At 38.9% G+C, this 13108-nt stretch overlaps 1 protein-coding gene across 1 annotated transcript; it reads right to left on the minus strand.

Annotated features, from left to right (window-relative positions):
* Positions 1 to 998: 998 nt before the first annotated feature.
* LOC143861725 (glutaredoxin-C1-like) lies at positions 999 to 1723 on the minus strand. The gene has a single exon (XM_077372616.1). The coding sequence runs from the start codon at positions 1670 to 1672 to the stop codon at positions 1301 to 1303; it is 372 nt and encodes a 123-aa protein (XP_077228731.1). The 5' UTR covers positions 1673 to 1723; the 3' UTR covers positions 999 to 1300.
* Positions 1724 to 13108: the final 11385 nt, after the last annotated feature.

Genomic DNA, 13108 nt, shown 5'->3' on the forward strand with positions numbered 1-13108 from the left:
TTGTCACCCTTTTTCCCTCCCTATGAAATCCAAGCCCAAAAGCAGAATTTTGGTTGGCTTTCTTGGGAATGATGCTTTTCATTCTTTCTCACTATTGATAATGACACCCCATGCCACTAGCACTACTATACTATATTACTATTCTACGAGGTAATTTCCAAGTAAAGCAAATCTGATCGTGCAGAGTTAGATGAAATGGGACCCAATAAGTGTCATTTACTCATATAGTGGGTGAAGCAATGCTATTTCTTTTAGCATTTTTCTATTTTAAGAATAATTAAAAAGGTTGAAGGTATTTCTAAAGACAAGGTAGAGAAAGGATTTAAGCGAATAGAAATATTTTTAGTTGGTCACACTTGTGGGCCCACTGTAAAAATCCCATCTTAATGCGATTGGAGCCGTCAGTTTGGTGGGCCCCTCACAGTGATGGCACATTTACCTTTCTTCCACTTTTTTTTTTATTTTACTTTTTGGCAAATAAGGAATAAAAAAGAAATCCCATCGAGGTTATTTTCCATTAGAAGAAGCTCCTTTTCTATCATACAGAACAATGGCGTTCACCTTCTGATTTGTTTTTATCCAGCACGCGTGGCATGATTTTATTGGCCACAAATCCTCGTACGGCCTCTGGAAGAATTGGGTGACGTGGCGAGAGAATCTCACGCGAGAATAAAATAAAGGAAAGACGAAAAACCCTTTTCCCAGTTTACTACTGACGTGGCATGACGTGGTGGGCCCCAACTCGCCAATTATTTCCAATCCATAAACTTGCCACGTGTCGTACGAAACAAAAACCTTCCGGCTACCGGAGAAAAAGAACTCCAGTTTTTCAGGCAAAAAGCCAATATAGAAGGAGCTGATGATATATTATCACCCTCTTGTTTTGATAGTGACACTCATAGTCTCTCTCTCACTCTCGCAAAGCCATGTGAGGAGTTTAGACTGAATATAACAGGGGCTCTGTAAATAACAGCATTCACATACATAAAGAGAGAGAATGATAAAAACCCTGAGAAAACCAACTCATTTTCTATTCTCATTCTTTCTATACAGAGGAGCGAGCAATTACATTTCTCTCTGCAACACCCAAACAAGGAAAAAAAAAAAGAAAAAGTGCAGAACCTAAGTAGAGAAACCCAGCTAATAAAAAGTTAAAAAAAGAAAAAAAAAGGCAATGGTGTATGCAAAATAAAGGGAGAAGAAAGAAAAAGAAAACCCTTCTATTCTTCTTTCCTTTTCTATCTATCTAAACCAAAGACTCTTCATCTATTTCATTTCTTTTTTCTTTCTTTTCAATTCCTCAGAGCCAAAGTGCTCCAGCTTCCTTCAGAAGTGGAACCAGGGTCCCATTAATATGAGAAGCCATGACTCGGTCCATGGCTCCAACAAGTTTCCCGCCTATGAAAACAACAGGAACAGCCGAAGAACTTCCCAAAAGCCTCATCAGTGCTTTCTCAATCTCCTTCCCTCTAGGGTCCTCATCGAGCTCGTACACCGTTGGATTAACTCCCATCCCACAGAACAACCGTTTGATAGCATGGCACATGCAGCATGTGCTTATGCTGAAAATCACCAACGCATTCTCCGAAGCAAGCCTCTCAACTCGCTCCAGCGGGTCAGACCCAGCTCGACTCGCCATGTAAGCCCCCCATGACTCAGTCTGATAATGCATCTTATGACTTTATGGGAAAGAAAGAAAGAGTGAGGAATGAAGAGGGAGAGAGTGTGTGGGAAAAAAGGAATAGGAGGGGGCGTATTTATAGAAAGGAGGGAGGGGGAGTGGGATTATTTTAATATTATTTTGTTGGAGGGGTAGTTTTGGAATTATGGGGGGGTTTGTTAAGGTGGTCAGGGCATGCAGAGAAAGGGAAATGTGGGGAGTGGGATTTCGTATACACGTAATCTGAGTTTTTTTTTTTTTTTTTTTTTTTCTTTCCTACTTTTTCTAATTTCTTTTTATGGAAATATTTTTTCAGAGGAGAGACAGAGAACAGGCTTTTTCAGGAGGGGGGTGTTGGTTAATAGACGGCTGTCTCCGTCCTTGTTGTCGGCTTAGCCTGAAAAGGTGCACTCGTCTTTGGAACTAGGTTGACATGACCGCATGCGCATGTTAGCTCTCAGCCTTTTTATTTTTTTATTATTTTATTATTCTTCCTTTCTCTCATCACTCGTGAATTGACTTGGCGGTTTAGTCTTCTCTACTTTTTAAGATCAGTGCTGTGGGCCCTTCCATCTCGATCGGAAGTAATCATGGCCGTTATTTCAAATTGATAGGTAAAAGGAATAGTGGATCAATGATTCAGATTACACAAATGGTTGCAGTTTTGTTATGCAATGGGGCCCACAGATGAATATGAAGATATTATCTGGCAAATCCATGGATAACCTCTTTAATAATAGGGTATCTCATTTCTCACATAAACATTCCCCCTATCTTCCAAATATATTTATTCCTTTTCTTGTCCTTTTGTTTGAGAGAGCTTATCCCCTATACAATTTGCATCAGCTTGCCGACCTCCAACTTTGATTATGCTCATTCATCACTTCATTTGAAAACAAGAATAAAAGGGTCTGTGTTCCACAGTTCCCTGTTTCAATAGTGGCACTCCATTAGCCTCTGGAGTGACAATATCAAAACAAGGAAGGTGAATTACCTTCCATTTATTTAATAATTTATTTTATTTTGTTATTTTAACGATAAGTGACGGTTTCTCTTTTCTGTTTCACTGTTGTTTTTGTAGCGTCGGAAAAGGAAAGAAGAAAAACGAAAAGATTTTATTCGATTTTTCCTTTTAAAGAGGTGTTTACTTCGGTTAAGAGTAAAGATAGAGTGCAGCTGAACGTAGGACTCTGGTAAGTAGGTGTTTCGAACCCAGGCAGGAGCAAGGACTACGGAATCATCTGGTACTCCACATCCACTGAAAAATACACTTACTGGGCCCGTGTATAGTCTCTATAGTCTGCTACTTTTCATAAATGTACTGTACCCTTACACCATAGGATGATCCATACCGTCCATTTGATGGGCCACAAAGTAAATAAGTTTTGCTCCAAAAATCATTTTAATAGGATGATCCCAATACTCCATCTATAAGGATGTGTAGTTTCTCTATAAATTGAACGGCTAGGATATGTGTTTTTTTATTTTATTTTATAGGAACAAGCTATTTACGCCGTGGCCCATCAAATGGACGGTTTGGATTAGCCTATGGTGTAAGCCATACAATATTTTTTTGGAAAAAAACTGGACTATTAGGGTGTTACACCATATATAAAAACTCGGGTTGGCCCTATTCCGACCTCGCATTTACTTGATCGGATGAACCATTGAGAATTCGTTATGATGGCCAATTGAATCAACGGTTCTGATCTCCCAATGCATATGCCACGTGTGCACTAACAGTGTCTTGCTAATGAACATGAGGAACTCAATCCAACAATAGGAACCGTCCGATTAGAGCCCTCAAATGTAAGACGGTCGATCCATTTTTAAAAAAATTAAAAAATTAAAAAATTGTTGGTATAGATAATCCAATCAGAAGGGGAATATATAGGTGGGCCCAAGTGGTTTGGCATGTGTGAGGCGGGGGGGTAATAAACTCAGGTGAGATGACATGATTATGTTGGGTGGGGGTCTCACGGCACGTGGGAACAGGACGCCGAAGAAAAGGTAGGTTTTTGAATGGGAAATGGGGTTTCGTGCGCACGATAACTGTAAAAATGATAGGGAGAATATCGCATGTCGGGTTTTGGTTTCTGTAGCTAGGCCCGTTAGGGTTTTGGATCAGGGCCCCTTTTACCTTTGCGCGCCTCGAAGCTTCCTGTCTACCTAAAATACCCAACCAAACCAAAAGACTCACTCAAATGACCAAATTATCCTAACTTGTCTATTTTACCTCACACAAATTGATATTTCCACCCTATTTTATGGTTTACATAGTATGGTTAATTATCATCTGTTTAGACATTTTAGATTATTGCTACACATGGTGGGCCCAAACTGATTATTGGACTCCAATTTGGAGTATAATTGGACTCGAGATTACAGTAAATTTTGAATTTAATAATAGGTTTTGGGCTGACAAGTGATTGTCAAAATCCAAAATAAATAGGGCCTCAGACTCTATTTGTTTTGAATTTTGAGAATTGATTATGAGTCCAAAACTGATTATTTAACTTAAAATTATAGGTAATTTTAAATCCAATAAAATTAAAAAAAAATTTTTGGTGCTATTAGTTACTTAATTTAAAAAATTTTAAAATAAAAATATTTAGTCTCTTTTTTTTAAAAAAAAAAAAATATTAATTAATAATTAAAATAAAGCAGCTAAGTGAAGATGAAATATCAAAATTTTAACTTCTAACTTAAAAAAGTTAAATGAAAATAGGGGTGCAACTGGGACAAGTCGATTTTTTAAGAATTCAGTTTGAGCGTTTACCTTAAAATCGGGTCAGGTTGATTCCAATTCATCTTTTAGCAAACGATCAACCCAAGTAAATTTTTTTAGCACCCTAGAAGAAAATAACGAAATCAATAGCAAAGGTTACAAAATAGTAAATTTTAAGTTTTTACTTTTTACTTTCTTATAATTAAGATAATAATCTTTATTAAGAGGTTAAGTTTGGCACTTAAATAGAATTAGGGTTCCTATTTCTAACACTAAAAGAGTCAATCTTACACACACAAAAAAACTATGGTGATCGATCTAAGTAAATTTTCAGTAATTTTCTAATTTTATCGAAGCCCCCTACATTAACTGACTATATAATATCTCCTTCTGAACTTAAACATATCATTAATGAATAATGGGGTTTTTCATGGAAGCTAAGGTTACTTTTGTCAAATCACAAGACATCTGTTTTTTGCCAAAGGAGACGTAAAAAGCAAGTGAGGGGTGTTTCCGTAATTCCACTGAGACAATTCTGGCCGGTCTCGTCGGGGACGGCGTACGGAAACGGCGGAACCCGGCAAAACATCGGTCTTTCCTCAGACACTGTTGGGCATGCAACATCCCCCATAATCATTGCTTTTAAAGTGAATAAAATAATATTTGTTTATAAAATAATAATAAAATACTAATATATATCATAGCACTGTGTATGTTCTTTGTCAAAACCAAAGTCACCAACAGGCATTCTCTGAACTCTTCATTTTTCCAGGTTTTTTAGCGGCTGACGTGTGTCTCTCGTTGACTACTTTATTTTCTTTCTGGGATTCTTTTTGCCCTTTTGGGAGTAAGTTGAATTTTCACTGTTTTTAGGGTTCGAATGAGATGTTACTGTGAAAATGTATTTGGGTTTTGATTGATCTCTCATAGTTTGGCCTCTATTTGTTGTCTCGCCATATGAGGAAAATTGAAGAGGGGAAAGAGAGTGGTGATATGATATTTGTGCCTCTGTTTTTGTCTCTCCATATGAGGAAAATGAAGATGGGTTTGAGAGAAAGAGAAGGAAAAAGATGGAGTTACTACGTGACAGAGTGTTGCAGTTTGAAATACACAGTGTATCTTTGTGGGTTTTGAGTATGTTGGTGATCTCTGTTATTGTTCTTTGTTAAAAAAGGTAATCTATGAGTAAAAAAAAAGTAGAGATGTAGAATATGGGGTGAGGTATACAGTGGAGTCCGGTGTATCTTAGTTCATTTCACTGGCCGGGCAATCTGGAGCGTCCAATGGATGAAGCCGTAGCTAGATCATTGCCCTGTCTATGTGAAGCATCCGTGGAAAAATTGAGAAATTATATGATGCGAGGCCGTACAAACCCCTTTTTTCAGAAAGTAGGAATGGCCCACACCACAGGATGATCAAAACCGTCCATTTGATTGGATGATCCTAACCATTCATCCATTGGGGGATTGGGCATTGGTTCCAAGATAACCATACCTCAAAATTGCACTTCTCAAACAATCCTGAACATATGATTAGAGGACTCGAATATGGATCGCTGCTTATTGTCTCAACCGTCTGTTTTTCAGCCCATTGATCGACGGTTAGGATCGCCTAACGAGTTGTTTCATGGCATTTGTACAGTGGGGCCCATTAGATGAACTACTTGGATCACGTAGGAGCTATATGGGTTGGCCAATCACTGTCTGTGTCACAATGTTGCATCTTGTATAGTTACTCCCATATTATGAAGGGAGTTTTTATGTGGCATAAGCCTGATTAGTCCAGTATTTTTTTCAAAATGTGTACGGCTTACGCCGTAGATGATCCCAAATGCCCATTTGATTCGCGAAAACGTGCCCCAAAAATCATTTTCATAGGATGATCCTAGCCCTTTGATCTATATTAGTTTCTATAATATACAATTCCTATATATCAGAGTGCTAGGATCATCCTATGGAAATGATTTTTGGGGCACAACCTATTTATGGACGATTTGGATCAACTTATGGCGTAAGCTGTACACTACTTTGGATTATACGGTCTTACACAATATAAAATCTCAAGGTTACAACAAACTAGCTACCACAACGGGTTTGTTCACTGCGTAGAAATCCTTGGATATGCTATTCTTGAAATTTAGCATCTTCATCCATAAGTTTTTTTTTGAAATTGTTCACCGATTTTATTTCAGTACTATGTTAGAACAGACGCCGGACCTGTTTGTTTGGTTTCACTAAAACCGGGATGGCTTAGGGGGTTTTCTTTGGCATTTGGGTGCCACATCAGCAAAACCTTTGTTTGGTTGCCATGACAGCATTGACATCCCAAGAGAGTCTCATGGATATCATTTTGCTAATAATTGCATGTCTGGTGATGTGTCACCCTTGTCCCCTCCCTAATGCCCTTCTCTCTCTCTCTCTCTCTCTCTCTATATATATATATATATATATATATATATATATATATATATATATATATATATATATATGGGGAAAGTGATTGTGAGCGGCCCCTCATATAAGCTTATATGAGGTGACCGCTAAAAACATGATGGGCCCACATTTTTGGGGTGATCCGAACCGGTCATTTGATAGGCCCTGACATAGATAAGAGGTGCCCAAAAAATCAGCTCCATAGGATCATCCCAACCCTTCAAACTGCGGAGGTGAAAGAGGGGAAAATGGGCGGGTATAAATTTGCCCACTTATCCGTCCATTTTCCCCTCTTTCACCTCCACAGTACGAAAGGTTGGGATGATCCTATGGAGCTGATTTTTTGGGCACCTCTTATCTATGTCAGGGCCTATCAAATGACCGGTTCGGATCACCCCAAAAATGTGGGCCCATCATGTTTTTAGCGGTCACCTCATATAAGCTTATATGAGGGGCCGCTCACAATCACTTTCCCCTATATATATATATATATATATATATATATATATATATATATATATATATATATATATGAGGAAAGTGAAGCTACACCTACACCGCCGGCTTAAAATACAATGGGCCCACATTGTTTTGGTGATCCAAAGAATTCATTTGATTGGCCCTCACATAGATAGGGTGTCCACCAAAAATCAGCTCCATAGGATCATCCCAACCCTACGATTTGTGGAGGCAAAAATGAACGTGTAAAAACCTTCACAAATTTGTCCATTTTTGCCTCCACAGTTTGAAGGGTTGGGATGATCCTATGGAGCTGATTTTTGGTGGACACCCTATCTATGTGAGGGCTAATCAAATGAATGGTTTGGATCACCAAAACAATGTGGGCCCATTGTATTTTAAGCCGGCGGTGTAGCTTCACTTTCCTCATATATATAGGTAATGACACCCCTTGCACTACGAGGTTGAGAAGCAAACACTACTTCTTACTATTCTCCGAGCCCGAGCTAAGTTCAGGCAAATCCAATTCTTGTCTCCTCCATGTTGACCGCTTATTCTACTACTCTCTAAGTCTATGCCATGCAACCAAATAATAGAAAAGAAGATAGCAAGGCTATGATAAAATTAAATAAACCCACTTTTCTTGTCCCCAAATAGAGTCTGAAGAAGCAAGGTCATTGGCTTCAAACCAAGCTTTTTACTCTGAAATAAACCCAAAATTTGAATCAATTTCGGTCAGAAACTCAAAATTATTGAAAAACACGAGATTTTATTTAGTGTCCGATTGGGCATGCTCATGCAAGAGGCACCGCCCTTGATATTTGATCCAACAGCTGTTTCCTTTTTCATCCTTTTAAGGGGCTGCTGTTGTATCAAATATCAAGGGCAGCACCCCCTTAAACAGGCATGCCCGATCGAGCACCATATAATTTCTTTGAGAAACACATTGTCGTGAAAATTGAACTCGCATTCCAATCTAGCAAACACATGCACTAAACCATCCTTTAGACTAGGGCTGCAACTCGAGCCGGGTTTTACCCGACCCGCATCGACCCGACCTGAAAATAGCCTGAGTTGGGTTCAGGTTTCATGGGTTTCGGGTCGAGCCGGGTTGAGCATTCAAAAGCCCGCATGAATCTTGGGTCGAGCCGGGTTTGAAGGGGCCCGACCCGACCCGACCCGAGTTACATAAGTTATAGTATGTACATTTTTTTCTATTGTTAGTTAAAAGTTAAAAGTGAAAAGCCACGCACCCACTGTTATTGTATGTGAGTGTAATTTCTGCTTCTATGAGTTGAGTTGATTCAAGTGTTTGATTCAGCATTGTTTGATTGTAATTACAACATTGTTTGATTAGGTGTAATGTGAGTGTAATTACATCATTGTTTGATTCAAGTGTAATGTGAGTGTAATTTCTACTTCTATGAGTTGAGTTGCCTTGCCAAACAAGAATTTTCTTTAAAAAATTGCGTCAACGTGAAAAAACCCGACCCGACCGGAGATTTATCATGGGTAGGGCCGGGTTTGGGAATCGTGGGTTTTCCGAAAAAAACCCGACCCGACCCGACCCGAGATATTTCTCGAGTAGGGTTGGGTTCTCCAAAACCCGACCCGCCCGACCCGAGTTGCAGCCCTACTTTAGACCTTGAAAATAAGGATTGGCTAGGCAATTTCATGGAAAGCCATTCAACGGTTTACTTTTACATGAAAGAACAGCCACATAAGGCTCAATTTTTAGCAGATTTTGTGTTATTCATTTAATTCATCTAAGGGGCTATTCTCTCCTGAGAAAGTGAGCCGTTAAATGGCTTTGGGCTTAATTGCCTAGCAAATCCCTGAAAAATAAGTACACATGTAGACAGTAGGTGTTGTATGGATAATAAGACAACATGATAGATTACTTCGGTGGAATCACCAAACATTAATTCTCAGGTTATTCTAACATTTGCCTAGCCAATTTATTCCCAAGTTCATGAATCGGGTAGTCTTGTTACCTTAGGGCTCGGGGGTGAGTCGAGGTATAGAGCAGTTTGGTCAGCCCATTTGTTTTGGGTACAGAGGGCCATTGGTTCGACTATGGTTCGATTCATGTACTTGATTTAATGTATGGTCCAATATAAAATTTGGAAGTAATGCTAAATTGGAAGGCGCCCATACAAAAATCCAGCACCAGGTGCCTACCCATTCGTGTAGAGGGAGACAGAGAGGGAAGGGTGTACTTCCTAGTGGAGGGGAGAGGTTGTGGAGCAAAGAGGTAAAGGAAACTGCCTGATCTGTGGATTTCCAATTTCTTTTTTCCACAGCAAATTTAGAAATCTGATTTTTTCACTGCCAGCTGATGAATTAGAAATCCAAGAATTTGATCCAATCCAAATTATAATGCAAAAAGGGCTGCAAATGTGAGAAATCCAGATCAAAATCTTCTCGGCATCCAAATGGGCCCTGAAGGTGACGAGGGAAACGTAGGAGCCATCCTTTTTCTTGTGCCGAAAAATAGACGGAACTCTAATTTGGGAACTCAAAAATTACCTTATCTATGATGTTTCACCGGAGGAAAAACAAAAGGATCAATAAATTAACCAAAACTTATTAAGAAACCATGCATGTGGATTGCATTTAATTTGATTTATCTTTGTATCATGATCCAAGTAATATTGTGATACTTATTTTTTGATAATTTGATGAACAAATTGAGTTTTGATATTCAACTATAGCTCTTGAACTTCAATAGGCCTTCCTGTGATGTTTCGTCAAATGCCACTTCTCCACATAAGAAGGCACATAGCATCATTTGGTGTTTTGTTAATCTTTTCATCTTTCTGGCAATGGGTTGTGTCACGCCCCCGAGCCGTATTCTTAGGCCGGTGCCCGTAACAGCCGCCGCAATGTCCGTAGAGTTACCCCCACGAACATGCAAGTCTCAACTTCTAACAATGCACTAATTTACTCTTAGTAGAATCATTTTAAAAGGGTACACCTTTCAGAGCATTTACTAACTATTGCGGAAACTAAATTTACTTAATTAAAATAATATAACATCTCAAATACAAAAGTTATTATAAGTCTTCTAAATACATCAACATCAAATCACCTCACCACACTAAATACTGAAGTAGAAAGTAAAAGACTGAAATAAAATCTCTGAATCAACGGCGTGGCAAATCTCCATTGCTTAGCGAACCTACTAGCGATCCTCATGGTCTGAAAAATGGTAAGCAACAATAATGAGCACAATGGCCCAGCGGATAAACCATAACCGACCAGCTAATACACAGTCACACACATACTTATAATACAATGCAGTGTCTGAATCTTGACTCATGCAAATACTATAAATGACATGCTTTTCATTTTTCAAATCAACAATATTTCAAAGAAAGTTATTTGGAGAGCTACTTGTAAAACAAAGTACATTATGAAGTTTTCAAATCCATAACTTGTTTAAAATCATTATCTATGGGTTTGTTAGTCTTCTGAGGCAAATTTTGAATCAAATTCGGTGAGAAACTCAAAATTATTGAAAAACACGAGATTTTATATGGTGCCCGATCGGGCATGCTCATGCAAGAGGCGCCCACCTTGATATTTGATCCAACAGCAGCCACCTTTTTCATCTTGTTGTGGATAAAATATCAAGGGCGGCTCCCCCTTACACGAGCATGACCGATTGCACTCATTATATTTTCTCTGAAAAAAGGTGTCGTGAAAATTGAACTCGCACTTCAATCTAGCAAACGCATGCACTTCACCATCCTTTAGACCTTGAAAAATAAAGATTTGCTAGACAATTTCGTTGAAAGCCATTTCGCGGTTCACTTTTGCAAGCGAGAACAGCCACATGGCTCAATTTTTTTAGCAGATTTTGTGTTATTCATTTAATTCATCCCTCTCCTGCAAAAGTGAGCTGTGAAATGGCTTTCTGTCTTAATCGCCTAGCAAATCCTTATAAAATAATTACACAAGTATACAGTAGATTTTGTATGTAAAATAAAACAAGAAGATAAGACAACATGAGAGAGTAGTTCGGTGGAATCACTAAACATTTCGCAGGTTATTAGAACATTTGCCTAGCCGATTTATTCCCAGTTCATGGATCGGGTGGTCTGGCTAAGTTTAGGGCTCGTGCCTATTGGTGTGAGACGAGGTGTAGCCCAATTTTCCATCTATTTTGGGTACAGAGGGGCATAGATTCGTCTATGGTTCAAATCCAGTCAACTTGATGTGATGAATAGCCCAATATAAAATTTAGGGGTGCAAATAGCGTCGGGTTGGGTCGGGCATGAGGCCAACCTGGACCCGACCCAAGGAACCATTTACTCAAACCGAACCCGAACCCAACCCGATTTCCATCATGAAGAGGTTCAACCCGATCCGACCTTATCCGAGGTATTCGAACCCAAACCCGACCTACCTGAGTTCGACCCGACCTACCTGAGTTCGACCCGACCCAACCCAACATTTTAAGCTTACAAAAAAATGATAAAAAATGTCAGATTTCACTCGGGTCGAGTTGCCCAAGCCCTCAACCCGAGTTGCACCCCTAAAATTAAAATTTGTGAGTAATGCTAAAATGAAGGGCGCCCATACAAAAATCCAGCAGCAAGTGCCTACCCATTCGATCCACTTGATCCAAGTTCATTTAACAGTCCTTGTCAAATGAAGCCTGAAAAACGAAAGTGAGTACCAATCCAAATCGGCATTTGGGAGTGCTGAGTAGCCTTACCTATGGTATATTCAAACACACAGAGGCTCTGTTCACATGGCAGAAGGAAAAGGAATCCAGGGAAACTATCAAGGAAAGGTTTCGTTTTCCTTGAAAAGCCTCTTTCCGATATATTTAATCGGAAACCAAATCTCGAGTAACAGGGAAAAAGTCAATTTCCATGTCATTTTCAGCTTTTAAATAAGAAATTCCACATATGATAATATTTTTCCTTGAAAAAGAAGTGAACATAGAAATTCTGTCTTGTCAAGTTCTTGTCAGGGAAAAAAAATACTGTTTTCCAGGAAAAAAAGTGAACAGAGCCTGAAGTACCATCTATTTTATAAAGAGAAAACGGTTCCTACACATATGTGTAGAGAGTTATCTACACACTAGCTTAAAATACAGTGAGGGCCCACATTGTTTGGGTGATCCAAACCATTCATTTTTAGGCCCTCTCATAGATAGGCTGTCCACAAAAAATCAGATCATCCTAACCATTCGAACTTTGGAGGCAAAAAATGAACTAATTTGTGAAGGTTTAAAGACATCCATTTTACCTCCACAATCGTAGGGTTGGGATGATCCTATGAATCTGATTTTTTGTAGACACCCTATCTATGTGAGGGCCTTTAAAATGAATGGTTTGGATCACCCAAACAATGTGGGCCCCCACTGTATTTTAAGCTAGTGTGTAGAGAACTCTCTACACATATGTGTAGGAACCGTTTTCTCTTTTATAGAAAACGGTTCCTACACACAAATAATGTGGCCCCCACTGTATTTTAAGCTAGTGTGTAGATAACTTATCTACACATGTGTGTAGGAACCGTTTTCTATAAAATGTAGTAGTAGAATTTCAGATAGAATATGACAAGTCTTGATCGTATAATATAATTAAAAAACAACCCACTGATGTTTACATACCTCAACTAATTGAAATTTGAAGTATATAGACTAAGGCCCTGTTCATTTCAGATTTTGGCAACTGATTTTGAGGCCCCAACCAATTATTGGACTCGAAATTAATCGTGATTTTGAGTCCAATAATCAGATTCTGGCTGAAAATCGGCTGTCACAATCTGAAACGAACAGGGCCTAACATACATCGATTAATGAAATCTGAC

This window comes from Tasmannia lanceolata, unplaced genomic scaffold (assembly GCF_043159265.1).
Source record: "Tasmannia lanceolata isolate RefF3 unplaced genomic scaffold, GAP_Taslan_0.1 ptg000037l, whole genome shotgun sequence".
Lineage (NCBI taxonomy): Eukaryota > Viridiplantae > Streptophyta > Magnoliopsida > Canellales > Winteraceae > Tasmannia > Tasmannia lanceolata.